General features: G+C 48.5%; 3 protein-coding genes across 3 annotated transcripts; 2 read left to right on the plus strand and 1 right to left on the minus strand.

Moving 5' to 3' along the window:
- Nucleotides 1-991: 991 nt before the first annotated feature.
- Nucleotides 992-8,641, minus strand: BROUX77_003868 (uncharacterized protein; the record flags this gene model as incomplete). The annotated part of the gene is made up of 3 exons (XM_073748567.1): nucleotides 992-5,859; nucleotides 5,942-8,322; nucleotides 8,469-8,641. The coding sequence occupies 3 exons, from the start codon at nucleotides 8,639-8,641 to the stop codon at nucleotides 992-994; spliced, it is 7,422 nt and encodes a 2,473-aa protein (XP_073606293.1).
- Nucleotides 8,642-12,711: 4,070 nt separating this feature from the next.
- BROUX77_003869 (uncharacterized protein) lies at nucleotides 12,712-14,678 on the plus strand (the record flags this gene model as incomplete). The annotated part of the gene is made up of 2 exons (XM_073748568.1): nucleotides 12,712-12,831; nucleotides 12,927-14,678. 2 exons carry the CDS (start codon nucleotides 12,712-12,714, stop codon nucleotides 14,676-14,678), a joined length of 1,872 nt encoding a protein of 623 aa, XP_073606294.1.
- Nucleotides 14,679-15,048: 370 nt separating this feature from the next.
- Nucleotides 15,049-17,224, plus strand: BROUX77_003870 (uncharacterized protein; the record flags this gene model as incomplete). Its single annotated transcript, XM_073748569.1, has 3 exons — nucleotides 15,049-15,158; nucleotides 15,222-15,491; nucleotides 15,562-17,224. The coding sequence occupies 3 exons, from the start codon at nucleotides 15,049-15,051 to the stop codon at nucleotides 17,222-17,224; spliced, it is 2,043 nt and encodes a 680-aa protein (XP_073606295.1).
- Between the last annotated feature and the right edge of the window lie 50 nt (nucleotides 17,225-17,274).

Raw genomic sequence — 17,274 nt, forward strand, 5'->3', positions numbered from 1 at the left:
GGAGGGGCGTGTATATACCGTCGCCTGCATTGCGATACACCATAGTTCCATAGTTATCCCATGTATGAAAAGTACTTGTGCCAGACATGCATGCTTGCTGGTAAATGTGGCTCTCAGCCAGTCTTTGGTTCAAACGACGATACGGCATGTGATATCAAACCAAATGCAACTCTATGTATGCACATACATGTGTACATGGTCAATGGCCCATGGCAAACCGCATTTATTTCATTCGCAGCGTGACGGAGACGAAAGGTCCTGCATTGGTGTGTGAGTAGCTTCAAGTTTGTTTGGGCACAGCTACCTAACTACCTAATCTTCAATTGATGGCACCGAAAGTACATTGGTAATGGTACGGTGGCACCGTGAGCTCAACTAACTTTTTGTAATAATCATCCATTTTATTGAGGAGAGATTTTGGTAGCCAGCATGAGCCGTGATTCCCCGCGTCGGTGTAACTAGTCTAAACAGGATCAAGAGATATAAAGAAAAGAAAAGAAAGGACGAGAAAGAAGAATTAAAAAAAAGAAAAATCATAAACATATGCATGCGCATGTGCGTATGATGTAATGTGGTATGGGCTGATAGAATCTAGAAAGATGCAATATATCCTCAACCGGATTTTGCTCGCCCTCCGCCTTGATATCCAAAACGAGCGTCTCAATACAGCTCAAGGTATGGGAATAGGAAAAGAAAAAAAAATGAGACGAGGAAGACTGCCAATAATCAAAAAAAAAGAGCCAGACCATAAATTACAATACAATGTAATAAAAAAAGAGAAAGCAAGAAAATCAGAAAAAAGTATTATGCGGTGGCTCAACCAAACAACCCGTGCGTGATATGTGCCTTGTCCTCGACATCTAATGGTCATCATGACGTAATGACATGCAAAAAGGAACAAAAGAAAGTAAAAAAAAGGAACTTTATGACTGTCTCCAAGGAAATCGCGGAGTCAGAAGCCAGAAGAATAAAAAAAAAGCCAGCCTCCATCTCAGAGCCCGGCAGGCGGCTTGGGAAGCTGTTTCTGCACACGATCATCAGCCACTCGCAAGTACGCATTGATTTTGTTTTTCAACACATCAGATTTGACCGGTTTGGCAAGATAGTCATTCATGCCCGCCTCAAGACACTTTTCGCGATCGCCGTGAATGGCCGAGGCTGTCATAGCAATGATCAAGACATCCCGGACCTCTGGTAGCGGCTCCAGCCGGATCACCTTAGTTGCAGAGTAACCGTCCATGACCGGCATCTGAACATCCATAAGCACAAGGTGGTATGGAGTCTTTTTGGTAGCCATTTCTCGGAGCCCGTCAATAGCAAGCTTGCCGTTTTCATAGGTATCAATGTGTACGTATCCCAAGCGACGGAGAAACTGTACAGCGATTCGACGATTGATAGCATTATCTTCTGCTACACAGACCCGGATGTCGGCCGTTGGAAGTCGCTTTGGGATTGGAAATGCTGTCACAGGGTTTGCTGTGGAAAATGAGGTGTCGGCAGGAGATGGCAACATATCAGTCTCGGTGCTATCAAGAGCGCTAGGCGTGTGGGTGGCTGTTGGGACAATAGGGCATAATGATGTTGTGGGCGGTGACGCTAAGCCAGCAGGGGTTGCTGATTCCGGGGGTGCAACAGCTGACGGACCAAGGAACTTCTCAAACTCGACTCTAAAGCGCACTTCGGTGCCTTTCATGTGTTCACTTTCAAGCGAGATCTTGCCGCCCATAACAGTCTGCACAAGACTCTTGCAGATGCTGAGGCCAAGTCCGCTGCCGCCATGGGCACGCGAAGTGCTGTTATCGGCTTGACTGAAGGGCTGGAATAGGCGAGGAAGCACATCCTTTTCAATACCCATTCCAGTGTCAATAACCCAAAAGTCAAGAAGGCATCTTGTCGCAGTTTGTGATACAATCTTTGCACCAATGGTGATGGAGCCTTTTTCCGTAAACTTGGCACTGTTACTGACGAGATTGCCGAGGACTTGGTGAAGCCTGATAGGATCTCCCATAACATTAAGACTGCGAGGAAGCTGAATGTCTTCAATGATAGCAACCTGTTTGCACTTGTAACGATCCTTGTACGTGAAGCGGGCGGCACGAATGATCTCACTAAGAAGCACGTAAGGCGTGAATTCCTGAATATGTAATTGCATCTTCTCGGCTTCGATTCTCGAAAAGTCAAGCAAATCGTTAATAACGACTAGCAGCAAGTCAGCCGAAACTCGGATAGACTCTGCAATTTCCTGCTGCTCCTTGTCAAGGTTGCCCCGCGAAAGGAGATCCGCATTGCCAATAACACCATTCAATGGCGTTCGCAGTTCATGAGAGACGTTGGCAAGGAAGGAAGATTTGGCTCGGGCAGCCTCCTCTGCCAGTTTGACGTTGCGCACAGCTTCCTCCTCAGCTAGTCGAGCCTTGTGCTCTGCCTCTCGTGCTTTTAACTCAGCTGCACGTGCCTGTTCTAGAGCTTGTTTTTGAACTCCAGCAGCGGAGTTAGTTTCAGCTGACGCCTTTTCAAGAGCCTTCATGTATTGGGCATTGCTGTAACTAATGCAAATTTGATTTACAAGAAGCCTCAAAACGGTGAAATTTCGATCAGTGAATGAGTGAGGATTGCCCTCAACATACAAAACTCCCTGCATATGAGACTCTCTTTCCTGGATAGGAATTGCAATGATGGCCTTGCCGTTGGGGTTCAAGTCGATCCAGGACTGACTTATATTGTCAAATCCGTCCTCAGTGGTGATGTCTTGAACAAAGATTGGTTCTCGGAAACGGGCGCAGGTGTAAATGACATTCTCTGCGATGTAGTTTGTGAGGTCGAGAGGAAGGCCAGGAAGATGAGCAGAGGCGTCATTTCCAGGGGTTCCACTAGCAGCTAGAACCCAACTTTCATCAGAAGGATTCTTGGTAATGATTCCAACGAGGGTTGCTGCTCCACAGGTCTGTAAGACGACATCGCACATTGTCTTCAAAAGTGAGTCAATCTTGAGATTAGAGGAAATGACTTGAGAGGAACTCAGGATGGCTTGCAGATCGAAGATGTCTAAGTCGGTTATGTCCAATCGATTGTCATTTTCATGGCTCGAGTTCTGAGACGGTCGTTGTTTGTCAAGGGAGCTGTATTTGTTCTCGGAAGAGTCGTTTCCATTCTCAATTGTGCGATCAATCGAACGGTTACCAATCGAGGTGTGGTTTCTTGTATGGGGGCTGCGGTTAAAGGAATCATTGTGGTATCGGTTGTCACGTGAATCGACGCCTGGATAATTGGAATTGTCACGAGGAGTCATGAATCCTTCAGTTTGCACGCCCATGTCGACAGTCCGTGGCCTTCGAGTTGTAGGAGGCAGTGACCCTTGGAAGCAAGATTTCAGATAGTCCGCAACGCCAAAAGCACCAGCATTGCGATGTAAAGAAACACTCTCTTGCAAACAGCGATTGGCTAGCCAGGGGGCTTCACGTCTAAAAAGAAGACGGCACATGAGAATCTGACCCATGGCTTCCTCAACAGGGAAGTTGAAGTTGATGGAATGTGCTATGCCAACCTCATATAAACGGACAGCATCACCGAATGAGCCCTCAAGTTCCTTGACGAACCCGTGCATATAGGATACCCAGTGTTTGTAGTTGAGATCAGAAATGACCGTCATTATCTCAATCCGGCGAGTAGCGTTTTCGATTTCGAGGATGGCCGAGTTTTTGAAGTTCCGAATTTCGTCTTCGGTGTAAGTCCCTGATTTATCGGTTGCCTTTTCTAGAGTTGTCATCATCAAGGCCCAGGAGTACAATAACAACGACTGTCGGTTGCCTCTAACAGACCACATTAAGTCAATGTTATCCACACACCGTTTTCCAACTTCGACTGCCTGATGGAAGTGACCATACCAAACCAAGGCATTAAGTTCCAAGGTTTCGTAGATGAGGAGCGAACGGCCACCATTAGGATCTGAATCCTTTAGCCACTGTTTGTAGGTTGACATAATATGATCTTGATCGCTGAGAATTTCGAGTGGGTTTGAAGTCGAAGTTTTGCCTTGCATGGCACGAACGGTTTGACGAATGGACAGAATCAAGATACCACCGCGGGTATCCTGCTCCCACCCGGGCATCTCTTCACAACAGTGGTTGCACCATGCTTCCATCTTACTCCAGCTCTCGCCAATAGAAAGCTTAGTCATTGCTGCAAGTCCGAAGCCTAGTAATTTGGCAACAAAGTTGCCATCACTTACCTCGGACAGAATAATGCGCTCCACTTGACTGTTGGCTAGAGAAAGCGGCTCTTTGAGATGGCTTATGAACTTATAGTACATGATCCACCCACGGGTGACGAGTTGATTTTCGGGGTCAGCACGGGAAAGTAGAGCTGCGCCAATATCTCCAAATCGAACGCCTGCTTCAATTTTGTCCTGATATGTTATTGCAATCATACCCAAGAATACAAATGCAACACCAGCTTGGGGGAAGTGACCGCGCCTGAAGTACATATCAACCGTCACTAAAGTCAAGTTGTAGAATGTGAGGGGTTCACTCCACCAAGCCGCTATCAACGTTTCAACTAGAATGGCGCCCACTTTTGGAAGCGCAGTTGTTTCAGACTCGGGGGCATTGACAATATCTGTAAGGTCCATTGTGTTCAGGCGTTCTTCTAAAGCCAAAAAGTCACGATTGCACTTTTCGAAGGAGGGTTCGGCATCGAGAGATACATCGAGAGCATTGACACACTGTTTCAAGGAATCCAAGGCCATCTCCGACTTGCCCATTTGGGACAGCATACGTGAATTTATCACGTGAGCTGGTGCTTTGTCAAAAGGTGTTCGACCATGTTCCAAGACCTGGTTAACGTAATTGACAGCGCTGCCATGGTGACCCAAGTATAAAGCACAATCAGCAGCTTTGAGATAGAGAGGCCAGGTCTCATCATACGAAGAGTCCTCTCCTTCAGACCACGGGTCATCCTGCAACAGCTCTACCGCAGTAGTGTAGAACTTTGCTGCCGTAGGGCGTGCCCCGCTGTCGGCGGCGGCTTGGGCACTCTGGCAGAGAAGCTCTCTATAAACTCGACGGTTTGGAACAAACTTCTTCATGGCTCTAACTGATTCGCATAGATGGCCCGAGATAGTCGTACGAAGACGCTCGTCTTCCTTGTAGTCCTTGTGCAAAATTTGTACGATAGTGAGGTGCATCATTTCCAAGCTACAGGTCCGCATAGCTGTGGCTGCCTGAACATAACGATCATGGACAAAGCGGAACCGATCATCGACTTCGGAAGGTACTAAGATTGAAGCTTGTATAGCAGCGTTGAGTCCCATGATTGCCTGGGGTTGTGTGTAAGGGCGAAAGACATTGGTATCTTGTTTTGTCGATTCCTTCAATGGTGCTTCTGGGTTGTCCATTTCACCAGCTATCGTAGGGGTTGCTTCTTCACTTAGGTCCTGTGTGGGAAAGCCACTGGCAAGGAGAAGACAAATGAGTTGAAATGAGAATGAACTTCCCAGTAGTGATGCCCATATTAGGATGGCGCGGGTTGCAGGAGGGAGTTCTTCTAGGCGTTGAGTTATAAATCCAGAATCCAGCACGTCGAAATCTTGATCACCGTGGAAATGTTTGTAAATCTTTTCACGATCATAAACCCAGCGGCCAGTGCGGTACTCATAGGTTATGCACCGTTTTCGGTGACACGCAGTCAACATTTCCCGCATATAAAAAGGGTTTCCTGCGCACTTTGACTGAACCATCATAGCTAGAGGTGCGGCCTCCTCGTCAGGACGTTGCAAAGTTGCAGCTACGTATTTGATGACGTCATCGTCTTTGAGTGGGTTTAGCCGTATCTTGGTCAGAGTTGGGCCAGGGCGTGTGCAATCTAATATCAAGAGATTAATTCAATTAGTTTACCAATTTCTTCATTGTTTTGCTGTTGTCAATCAGTAAGAAAGGGAGATTACCTTCGCAATCCGTAGGGTGGATCAAGCTGTGAACGCGCTCAGCAGCTATTTCATCGGGTCTGTATGTCATGATAACAACCATTCTAACTTTAGCACCGATGATTTGGGAGATAAGATCAAGGGACTCGTCATCAGCGAAATGAAGGTCATCGAGGCAAATGCAGAGCGGCTTGTTTCTTGCAAACAGATGGATAACCTCAAGGATAACGCTGAAGGTCCGGTTTCCCTTGATGGACCCTATGCCCTTGTTGATATCCAAAGGGTCGGCCTTGACTTTTGTGGCGGAAGAAGAAACAGTGGAACTGGGGGAGACAATTGCCGGTGTAATTGGCGAAGAGCCGCGACGGGCATGCATGGAAGCAATGCTAGGAACCGTGAGACCAAGAGCCGGGGGCGAGCCCTGTCGACTGCTGGAAGTGGAAGGTGATGGACTCTGATGGCCGTCAGGTTTGAGTAGCCAGGCTGGGAGGGTAAGATCTACGTGCAAGCTGTGCCAGATAGGCTCAACGCAGGCACGTAAGGCTTGATGAAAAGGGGTTTCAGTGTTGCGTTCACCCCAAACCTGTTTAAAAAGTGAGGACAATAGCCTTAACAGCGGCCCAAATGCAGTTCGACGAGCATTGTCGAACTTTCCAGTGGCACAATATCCCCTTTTACGCATATCAGTCAAAACAGATTGCACAAGCATACTCTTCCCCAACCCAGCGGCACCCTCAATGGTGACAACCTCGCACTGACCAACACGGCGGGTCTTGATACCTGAGCGAGGGCGGGAAGTTGTATCAATAGAAGCATCTATTGAGGGAAGTCGGGTTGAATCTCCAATGCTTACACTTTCTAGAATGCTGAGCGTGTCGCTTTGACTAGCTTGATTACGGTCCCGAGGCCGTAGTCGAGGCGAGTTTTCGGCAAAGGTTGGCAATACCTCAAAGCTGTTCCCGGTAGCCACAGTAGCTGAGCGTTTGAGTTCAATGGGGCCCCCAGCATTTCTATTCAATCCGTCCATGGAACAGCTGCCGTTTTCGCTAGAAACGTCACCAGATACATCAATGAAGCCGTCTAGAGCTGGAGGGGCAGATGATATTGTGTCGATTGAGCCATTACTGAGGCCTGTAGGGCTTCTGCTCAAAGCTACAATATTCGGATTCACTGCGGTTCCAACCGAGATTCTCTGGACGACACTCTCCAGGATATCCTTTTCGGCAACTCGGCCAATCATGACGCTTGGAAGTGTGAACAATGATGAAAAGTCGCGCGTCCCAGCCTTCCACCCTTGGAGACCTTCCAGGTCGCCATTAACTAGAAAACGCTTCACAGATTCCAAATCAAAGCGGAGTCCACTTGCAGAATGATAGCGGTCACCAACGGCCTTGGCCGTGCATTTTTGGATAATCTCACTAATGGCTTGTGGGACGTCGAGGCGAATTTGTGACACATCTGCAATACGATGTCTCAAGATGGATTGAACAATTTCAATGACGTTCTCACCCTCAAACGGATTCTGTCGAGTGAGCATTGTCCACAAGACAATGCCAAGGGAGTATATGTCTGTCCTAGTGTCCGGTTCTACGCCTACACGACCGGTTTGCTCAGGGCTTATGTAAAGTAGTCGATTTCGTGATCCCAGGCCATGTGTAAGGTAGTAGTGCCATGTAGAGCCGTATAGGCCATGCTCGAAGAATTTGATGCCGGATCCGAAGACAAAAATCTTGACCTTGTTCTCTTTTGTATTGTAATGGAAAGAGTCGCCACGGATTTCTCCGTGTATGACTTCATGCTGATGATGCAACATTTCAAGACAGCGAGCAGCGCCAATAGCAAAGTCAAGAAAATAGGTGAGAGATACGGGTTCGCCAAGACTGAAGTTGTCGTTGCGGTAAGGGACCAGCTGGCCGTCACGTTTCTCGGTAATGTAAAAGGCCGGCCCCAGGTCCATAGTGCGCAGGATGTCATTTTCTCCAGGGTCTTCGTATATAGTGACGATGATGTCGCCATGATCGGCTTCGATTGGGCTCAATCTCAGGAAATCAAGAGGCTTCACAATGTAGTCGACATTACGATTTGATGTGCCTGTCAAAGACCGAGCTGTTTGAAAGTTGCGTTGTTCTCGAAAGACATTATAGGTGACACGGGCGACAATCGGCTCTTCTAGTACGGCTTCGGAAGTTGAGGCGGATACGGGTGGTGGTGAGATTGTAGATGGCTGGTCACAGCGTGTATCAAGTTGGAAGGCTGGTGATGAAGCGGTAGTGTCGGGTGTTGAGACTGGAAAGGTGGGTACTCGAGTTGGGTGTGTTCGTGTGGGAAGACCGCCAGGGCTGGCCGCATAGCCGGAAGAAGTCCCAGAAAAGGGAGACACAAAGCGAGTGCCATGCACAAGCCTAGAAGACGTCAGTGTTAGATGGTGCAATGAGTGGTTAGAATTGACGTCGAAGTGCAGAATGGATGGGGGGCGTCGTGCGCGAGCGGGGGGTCGGTGAAGGGTGCAGTATGGACAATGGACAATAGACAATGGACATGGACATACCAGATGTCGTTGGGAGTGTGAATGGGCGGTTTGGACTCATCCCACGTGTAGCCGGAAAATAGGCGCAGGCGTTCATACAACTGAGGGGGGGGAGAGTGTGCTTGATCATTCTGCGGCAAGACTCGATTGCCTGGCGAAAAGCTAGAGCCATCGAGGGCACGATCCGGGCCCATGGTGGGAGGGAGAGAAGAACTGCCCTTTTCGTCGTCAACAAGTCGCAGCAGTCTATGGTGAGGATTCTGAGCCAGAGGGGCAATTAAAGGAGGAGATTTGTGAACAGAGAAAAAAAAATATCAAGAGGACGACGAGTAGCGAAGGCTGATGGATGGTCGAGGAGAACCGCCAAAAATGGGGGATCGGAAGTGGGCTGTAGGCACGTCTGGCCCGATAGGGTGTTGGGCAAGTCTTCGCCTTAGCTTTCTTGACCGGCCGGAGAGTGCTTTTTTTTTGTCTGCCCTACAAGGTCCGAAATAACGACAGCGGGCAATCATCCGAACGTCAGGGCTGCCTGCGTTTTGTTTTGCTTTGTGTAAGTGGGAGAGCGCGAGCAGCAAAGCTGGGACCGAGGGGAGGTATTGGCAGGCAGGTTTGCGATGACGTAGTTATTGACGGGCGAAGTGCAGCAAGCAAGAGAGTGCCGTAATTCCCAGTTGTGAATGGGTCGCTTGACGATCGTGTCGAGGCGAGGTTGAGGAAAGAGGAGTCGTCGGGGGGAGGGGATAGATGAGCATTTGTTTAGTTTGTGGTAGCACTAGGGTTTAGACAGCCAACCATCGCCTGCTGGTCAAGACTGGGGCGTTGTAGGCAATGTCGCAGGGGGGACCTTGCTTGAAAGTTGTCGATGGAGCGAAAGGAGATTTCTGGCGGGTTGGTTTTGATTAGGCCAGACGTACATATATGTATGTATGTATGTACATATATACAAAATTAGACTGGCGACAGGCTTGAGGAAAACAAAAACACCTGCCAAGACGGCCAAGAAAGGACGAAGGTGGCGGAAGAATCCAGGTCAGCACACATATATAAGAAGAGCGAGAGCGCCTGAGACTTGGACAAACAAAGAGACGACCAGCACGGCCAGCACGGCCAGCACGGCTTGCACAGCTCGCATAACTCACAGGATCAGTGAACAGCAATGGACCCTTTTGGAACAGCGCAGGCGGCGGCGCCAAAGTCGGTCAGTCAGTCAGTCATACACATTGGACGGGCAGGGCAGCAGGGACTACGGCACACAGCAGAACGCGCGCTGCAGATGGGGCGGCGTGAGATTGGTTTCAAGCCGTTGCTAGCAGAGTTGTGCGGCGGGCGGGCGAGCTGGGCTTGGGCTAGGGCGGCCACAATTGTGTCCAACAACACCACACCCTACAGCCCGAAGAGTGCAAGAGTGAAAGAGCGAGGAATTGGCGGTGCGTGCGGGCCAGCTTGGGATGAATGATTGCGACATCAAGGCTGGCAATGCCAAAGGATGGACGAGCTAAATTGAGAAGGGCAGTCCAGTCCTGGACGGGGCGGCGTTGTGAATCTGGGATTCAACAGGAAGCCCCAGCCATGCTAATGCTAATTCTGATGCTGAACCCCTCCTGATGCTGATGTTGGTGTGCTGATTCTGGTGCACGAGCAACCCCCAAGGCGCGGATCTGACTTTGCGGTCTGATCTTTCATGACGGGCGCCAAAGGATTTGAGGGGCAACAGCCTTACAAGATGCGGAAGCCACAAGGAAACATTTGACTACAGCTAGTTACTTGCGTATGTCGTTGATCATGTACGTTTGCATGTCCATAACTACATACATAGTACATACATATGTACATGTGTATGTATGTATGTATGTATGTATGTATGTATGTATGTATGTATGTATGTATGTATGTATGTATGTATGTATGTATGTATGTATGTATGTATGTATGTATGTATGTATGTATGTATGTGTGTATGTCCTGTCCCTTTCCACCTGTACCGGCGTTCGGATTTACATCATTTTTGCTGCATCACAGCACACACGCTGATGCGCCACATTCCGAGAAGACACCATCCAAGTCGGCAGCCACCGTGGGACTTGTTGTTTTATTTTTTCCGTTTACCAACCGCCGATCCTGGCAAGGCCTAGCCGACTTGGACGTTGATATTAAGAATTGGCAGCTGTAACTTGGACTGCCTGCGCTTTGGCTTTGATTACAACGCTGATGCCCCAAAGGCACAAGCACATATCTTAGCATATGTAGATGTGTACAATACAAACCCACTGCTATTTCTCTCAGGCACCACTGTTGGCGAGCCAATCCAGCCAGGCTCAACCGCAACCGAACAAGGCCGTCCGTCGTTTATTCCGCACTTTTCTGCGCCCTTATCCATCTTGGCTTCTAGACTTGGTGTTGCTGCGTCCATGTCTCGCCCGTGGGGAGAGTCTGGGCAAGGCGAACGCACGGATCAGGGGGATACCCAGGTAGAGGTATGTTTGTAGTTGTGTATGTATGTACAGAAGAGGGGGAAAAAAGGAATTCCAAACAGCACTAATTACCTAACTAGTGGCTGCAGCTCAGAAAGGGTTTTGTTGTGGCCATAGTCAACTCGTTTAAATAGAAATTATTTTTTCACCACGCAAGTCCTGTCTTGGAAAAATCCCACCAGAGCCCTGTTTGAGATGTCCAGCCCTACTAAGCCAAATATGCCCGGCAAGGTGGGGTAAAAACCCCCCATTTTATCAATGTTTACATCGCTTCCTGTAATCAACATGCCTTTAGCCTTCATCTCAACGCTTCAGACCGATCCGCCAGACCAGACTGTACGTGCATGTAGTTATGCATACGTACATATGTATGTATGTAACTACATATCTATGTACATGGACAACAGGCTGGTGAGAAATGCCCAGGGCTTTTGGGCAGCTATTAACTACATACTGTGTGTGGCCATGTAGCCCCAAAGCCGTAAAGAACACATGTTGCCATGCTGTTGGTTTGCCCTCTCTTCCCATGACGTTTTTTTTTCTTTTTCCTGCTAGCTCAATCAATCTGCCCAATGACCATGGGCCGCTCAAGATGAGCGGCTGATAAAAGTGGATCTCCATGCTCACAGTGAGCCTATGGCCGTGATCATCAGTCAAGGATACCTACAAGAGAATATCAGAAAATCTATGCACCAGTCCATACAGCCAGACAAAAAAAATCCATCCCCATTATTTGCGTGCTGTAAACAGACTTGTGTTGCTCTGCTTCTACTGATGAGGCCGTCACTCTAAGCCCAAAAGGTACGACCAACCCCCTTGCTTCTAAACGCCCATTTATGTTTGGCTACATCTGACTGTGTTTGTTCGTGCACATCCGATGGCTGCACACACACACAGGCCTATTTTTTATAGACAGGCTCTGAGCAGCCAATAAGCGTACATTCGGTCCTGGCTCTATACAATAGCACAACAAGCAAACGGTGTTAGGCGACGGACTCACCAAGTCAAACAAACCCCCAAGTGTTCCATCATTATGATGAGCCGGGCAACCTACATACTGGGTGCAGCTTTGCGTCATCACACTTGCACCCTTAGCATGATTATATATACTTGTAACTATCGTGTAACTACATCGACTTTCTGTCTATGAAACCGAGCATACATGTCAATTCGGCTATGCTTTCCTGTCTATCACTTCAAACGCTGGACGTTGTGCTGGGTTAACCCACATCGAACCCTAATGGTAACATGTGACATGAGCAATGTGCAGAGAATGTGCAAAATGATGTCAGTCACTTAGCTTACGACTCTAACTCAGCAGTTTCATCATGACTTGTAACAAGCAATCTGAGTTACCGTATTCTGATTCTGTCATCGCAGTTGCTATTGACATGGACCCTTTGTATTTTTCTCGTCAGTTCTTCAAGTCAAGTTGTGGACTATGGTTCACATAACTACTCAACTTGAATATCTTGTTTCGCTCGTGATGGACAAAACAAATGGGAGCATGTCGATCTCCAGGCATATTATACATGCCTTTGTACTTTTTGGAGGCTTCCCCTCACATTGGATCAACCCCTAGACAGCATCGCAGCTGTCGTTGGCCTGAATTTGGGGAAACCCTTTGGCTAAACGAACATCCTCTGTCTCACATCATAGTTAGTCTTCACCGTCATTCCATCAGCACTTGTACACCTAGTTAGCTAACAAACCACGCACAACTAGTGATTTATAATATTAAAAAACTCGTGATCACTAGTTATTACCTCAACTTCGTTCCACAATAAGCTAACATGAAGCCGCATTTATTGGGCAGACTCTCCTCTCGTCTTTATAAACAACAGGTCTCATTGAGAACTCAGGTTTTGACACGCAAACTACATAATCTGAGCATTGCCCATGGGCCTACAGAAGTCAGTGTCCGCTATAAACAAGACTATGAATGAGCCTAACAAGTCACAAATCAGGCCGGATGATTAAACGCTGACTATCCTCTTGAATTTCATAGCCACCACTGTTCGAGACAACTATACCGCAGCATTTTGCTTCTGTTGTGTCCAGATATGGAGACCGGCCAGCAGTTATCACGCGCTCACCTGAGCGTGGGTTTTTGAAGCCCGTCACTCAAACCTTGACATATCGTAAACTGGACGAAGAGTCAAATCAGCTTGCCCGTTCTTTGCAGCAGCTGGGAGTTCGCAAGGGTAATCGTGTAGCAATCAGCCTAGGGAACTGCCGAGAGTTTGCAGCTTTGACCTACGCTGTCTTCAAACTTGGTGCTATTCTTGTCCCGCTAAACCCATCATTCAACATCACTCAGATCGAAGCAGCCTTGAGTCACCTTGACACAAAGGTTTTGATAATCGGAGCTGTAACGGACTTGGCCTACAAGCCTACAAATGGGCGTAGTAATCTGCCACTTCTCCAGGATCTGGTTCCTGATTTGTACAGTCGAAAACAAAGTATCGCAAGTGACAAGGTGCCTAGCTTGGAACATATCATTCTCGTCAACAATCTTGTATACCACCCAGCAGTCGACTTCTCTTCCGACCTTCTGGCTCTGACAAAATATGAAGATCTGTTGTTGAGTCCAGCGTCCGATGTACTACCAGACTTGCCGCTGGAACCACACGAGATAGCGAATATCCAATACACTTCTGGCACGACCTCAATGCCCAAGGCAGCAATGCTTTCACATCGGTCAATTTTGAATAACGGTGCACTCATTGCCAATCGCATGGGTCTTGATTCGAATGACCGAATTGTTGTACCACCTCCTCTTTTCCACTGTTTCGGATGTATTCTTGGTTACATGGCCACAGCAACATCTGGCGCTGCAATTTTGTTTTCGAGCCCGGCATTTGATCCAGTTGCTTCGCTAAAAATGTGTACAGAGCATGACGCCACTGGGCTTTATGGCGTCTCAACCATGCTCATGGCTATGCTAGACGTGTTGACTGAGGGCAAGACAGTACCTGTGCCTCCAAAGAGCCTGTTGAAGGGAATTGTGGCCGGATCGTCAGTCCCCGAGTCATTGATGCGTAAGATATACGACACATTAGGCTTGAGGAATCTCGTCATCTGCTACGGCATGACTGAAACATCACCGGTCAGCTGTATGACATCTCCGAATGATCCATTTGAAAAGCGCACCAGTAGTGTTGGCAAAGTGATGCCACACACATCGGTCAAAGTAGTCGACCCGCATGACCCCTCCCGGATAGTTCCCATTGGCAAAAAAGGAGAACTTGCGATTGCTGGCTATCTTGTAATGGAGGGTTACTGGGGTGACCAAGAGAGAACCAGCCAGGTCCGTGTAACAGATAACGACGGTACAGTTTGGATTAACTCGGGTGACGAAGCCGAGATGGACGAGAAAGGCTTCGTCAAGATCACGGGGCGCATCAAGGATCTAATCATCCGAGCCGGAGAAAACATTCACCCTCTTGAGATCGAGAACTGCCTCATCCAGCATCCAAAGATTAAAGATGCGAGTGCTGTGGGAGTCCCTGATAGCAAGTATGGCGAATCTGTGGCAGTGTTCGTCATTGCAAGACCCGGAATCAAGACTCCAAACGAAGATACCAACATTGACGAAATCACAGAGACGGAGGTGAAGAACTGGGTAAAGCACAAGCTCTCAGCTCACCTGATACCAAAGTACGTCTATTGGGTTAAGGAGTATCCCAAGACTGCTAGTGGAAAGATACAGAAGTTCAAATTGAGAGTCGCAGCCGAGAAGATGATCCAGTCCCAATGATGGGGATTCGAAGCTCGGGTTGGTCGGTTCAGCGGTACCAAGTAGTTGTATGAGGAGAGAAAGAAGAGCTTCTCTGACAGGAAATATAGTCTTGACTTTTGATTGGCCTCAGTTTACTATAACTACAACAACCATCCCGGATAGGCAGTCACTCTAAGGATGAGTATCAAGACCGAGTTCCTTCTGTTTTCAACTCGTTGCTGTAGAAATAGTTTTTTTACACCGACTCAACATGACGTTCGATTATTCTTTTCGTCTTTTCACCATCATGAAATCTATTTTTCTTCGACGCCGTGTTATTCTTCAGTTGCGTCTATGCTGAAACAATTCTGAAGGCTTTGAAGCTGTTATAACTGCAAGCCCATTTGACATGTTCTATAGCCACGAGAGTAGGGTTCTCTATGCCATCCGATCATCAGATGTATTGCTAATTCCTCACGTAGTTCTTACCAGCACGCAGTACGGCGTCGCAACCATCTGGTAAGACATTAATCCATCGATATTGAAAACCAACCAGCAGCATCTAACTTCGCGACTTGACAGGCTTGCCGCTACGGTGAACACCAAGGCCTGCATGAGCCGCAAGTCGGTCTCGGAGGTGGACATTGGCTGCGCCGTCAAAAAGATTCTCGACCCCGGAGCCCCTCTCGCCCTGAGACTCCAGAGCAACCTACTTTTTGGTGTTTCTCGAGTGTACAGCCAAAAGTGCTACTATGTCCTGGATGATGCGACGCGGATGATTCAGAGGCTTCGATTGGCTTCTACTCTCGATGCCCAGGATCATCTAGTCAATCCCAGCGTAGTCAAAGCTCCGTAAGACTGCGATATCCCTTCAGAAAAACAAGGTTGATTCTTCATGGCTAATAATACTCTTGCCAACAAGCCGGAAGCAGATTGTTCTAGAAGATAACCCGGCGTTCCTTTGGGAGTCTATCCCCGCGCCCGACTTCCTCTCTAATAAGCCCCTACTGCAAACTTCCCTTCCGCCATCTCAGGGCCAGACTTTTCGAACAAGCTCACAGATGAGTCCCGCCAGCTCAACACCTAGCTTGCAAAGAAAGAATGGCAGTCGCAACAGCAGTATTTTTCTTGATCTTGGCAAGAGTCCTGATCGTAGCAGCATAATATTGCCTTTTGACTTGGGTGGCTCACCTACACGCAAGCCTGAAACAATCCGAATTCAAGGTGATGATGACTTGATGCCACTGGAGGATCTTGACCTGGAGCTTGATTTTGGCTTAGAAACCAATCAAGCGCCTGTTACTGTTCCCGGTGGCATTGATATTGGCATGTTTGAAGATTTGCCAAGTCACCCGAATACTAACTTGGCTAAGGAAAACAAAGATGTTCCTCATGATATCGATGTTCTCATGCTTAATGATATCCCTGGTCTGATTCCCGAGGAAGCACTTCTACCCGAAGCCGAGGCTTTTGCTTCTATGGGTAATAAAGATGCAAAGAATCAGCCGCTAGTCGAAGAGGATGAAAAGTCGAAGTCTACGCGCATGCGGTGTGCCCGAACCTCAAACTTGGGTAATCTGGTCGATGAGGAGACTCACCTGGACATGGATTCAATCCGTGGCATGTCCCACAACTACGTCGAGTATCAGGACAACTTAGCTCTGAAAAAGAGGCGACGTGAGGCTACTGGAAATACAAAGGTGAACGCTATGAACTGTGTCTTTGGTCATGGAATCGGTCGTGTTGGTGCCATGAATGCCGCTGCTCAACACCCGCTGGCATCAACTTTTGCAGGTGCTACTCTTGCAGCCAGTATTTTCGACCCATCGGTTTTCTCGCGGTCCAAGGAGAAGGAAGGTGGACGTGGATCTCACATTCATGCCGTTCTGGATGATAAAGTGGACATGGAGATTGAACCCGAGGATGCTCGCCAGGCCGCCGGCCGCCTGAGCCATGACATCGAAACGCTCTCCGCCCAAGGAGAACACTCACGACGCAACACTCCCGGTCTCGACGACAAGATGGGGTCCTCCTTTGCGCCCTGGGTACGCGACGGGTCAGCCGTTCCCAGCTCCACCAAGAGCGCACGCATTGCCCATAGCCGCCTCCAGTCCCCCCTTATCGGCCCCGCCCTACAGGACATTGAGCATCTCAGCTCCGATGCCGGCCACAGCATGGACTTTGGGCTAGGCGACTTTGGCGCCATGGGCAATGGAGATGACGTCGGGCCATCCGCTCTTTCGGGCGAGGTCACACATTTCCGCGAGTACATGCACGACCAGGTACGCTACCACTTGGGCGGCGTCAGTGGCAGTGCGGTATCGCTCAAGTATGGTGGCAGCGGTGGCAGTGGCAGCCGAAAGCCAGTGTCCAACAGCATGGTTTGGCTAGACTTTAGTGACTTTGCGGGACCGGGTCATGTTTCACGACCGGAAGCCGCGCGAGCCTTCTTGAATGTCTTGACCCTGGCGACAAGGAACGAATGCAAAATCCGTACCGAGTATTTGCCTGTCATGGATGAGAGGCTTCTCGGAACTCAGATAATCGAAGTTGGCTTCGACTCGTCCACCATGCCCATCATCTGAGTCGCAATCCGGACTTGTATTCGAAAAATCACAAAATAATAGGAAGCTCG

Source organism: Berkeleyomyces rouxiae, assembly GCF_048999995.1.
Source record: "Berkeleyomyces rouxiae strain 22BRR77 chromosome Unknown BrBRR77_ptg000003l, whole genome shotgun sequence".
NCBI classification, from domain to species: domain Eukaryota; kingdom Fungi; phylum Ascomycota; class Sordariomycetes; order Microascales; family Ceratocystidaceae; genus Berkeleyomyces; species Berkeleyomyces rouxiae.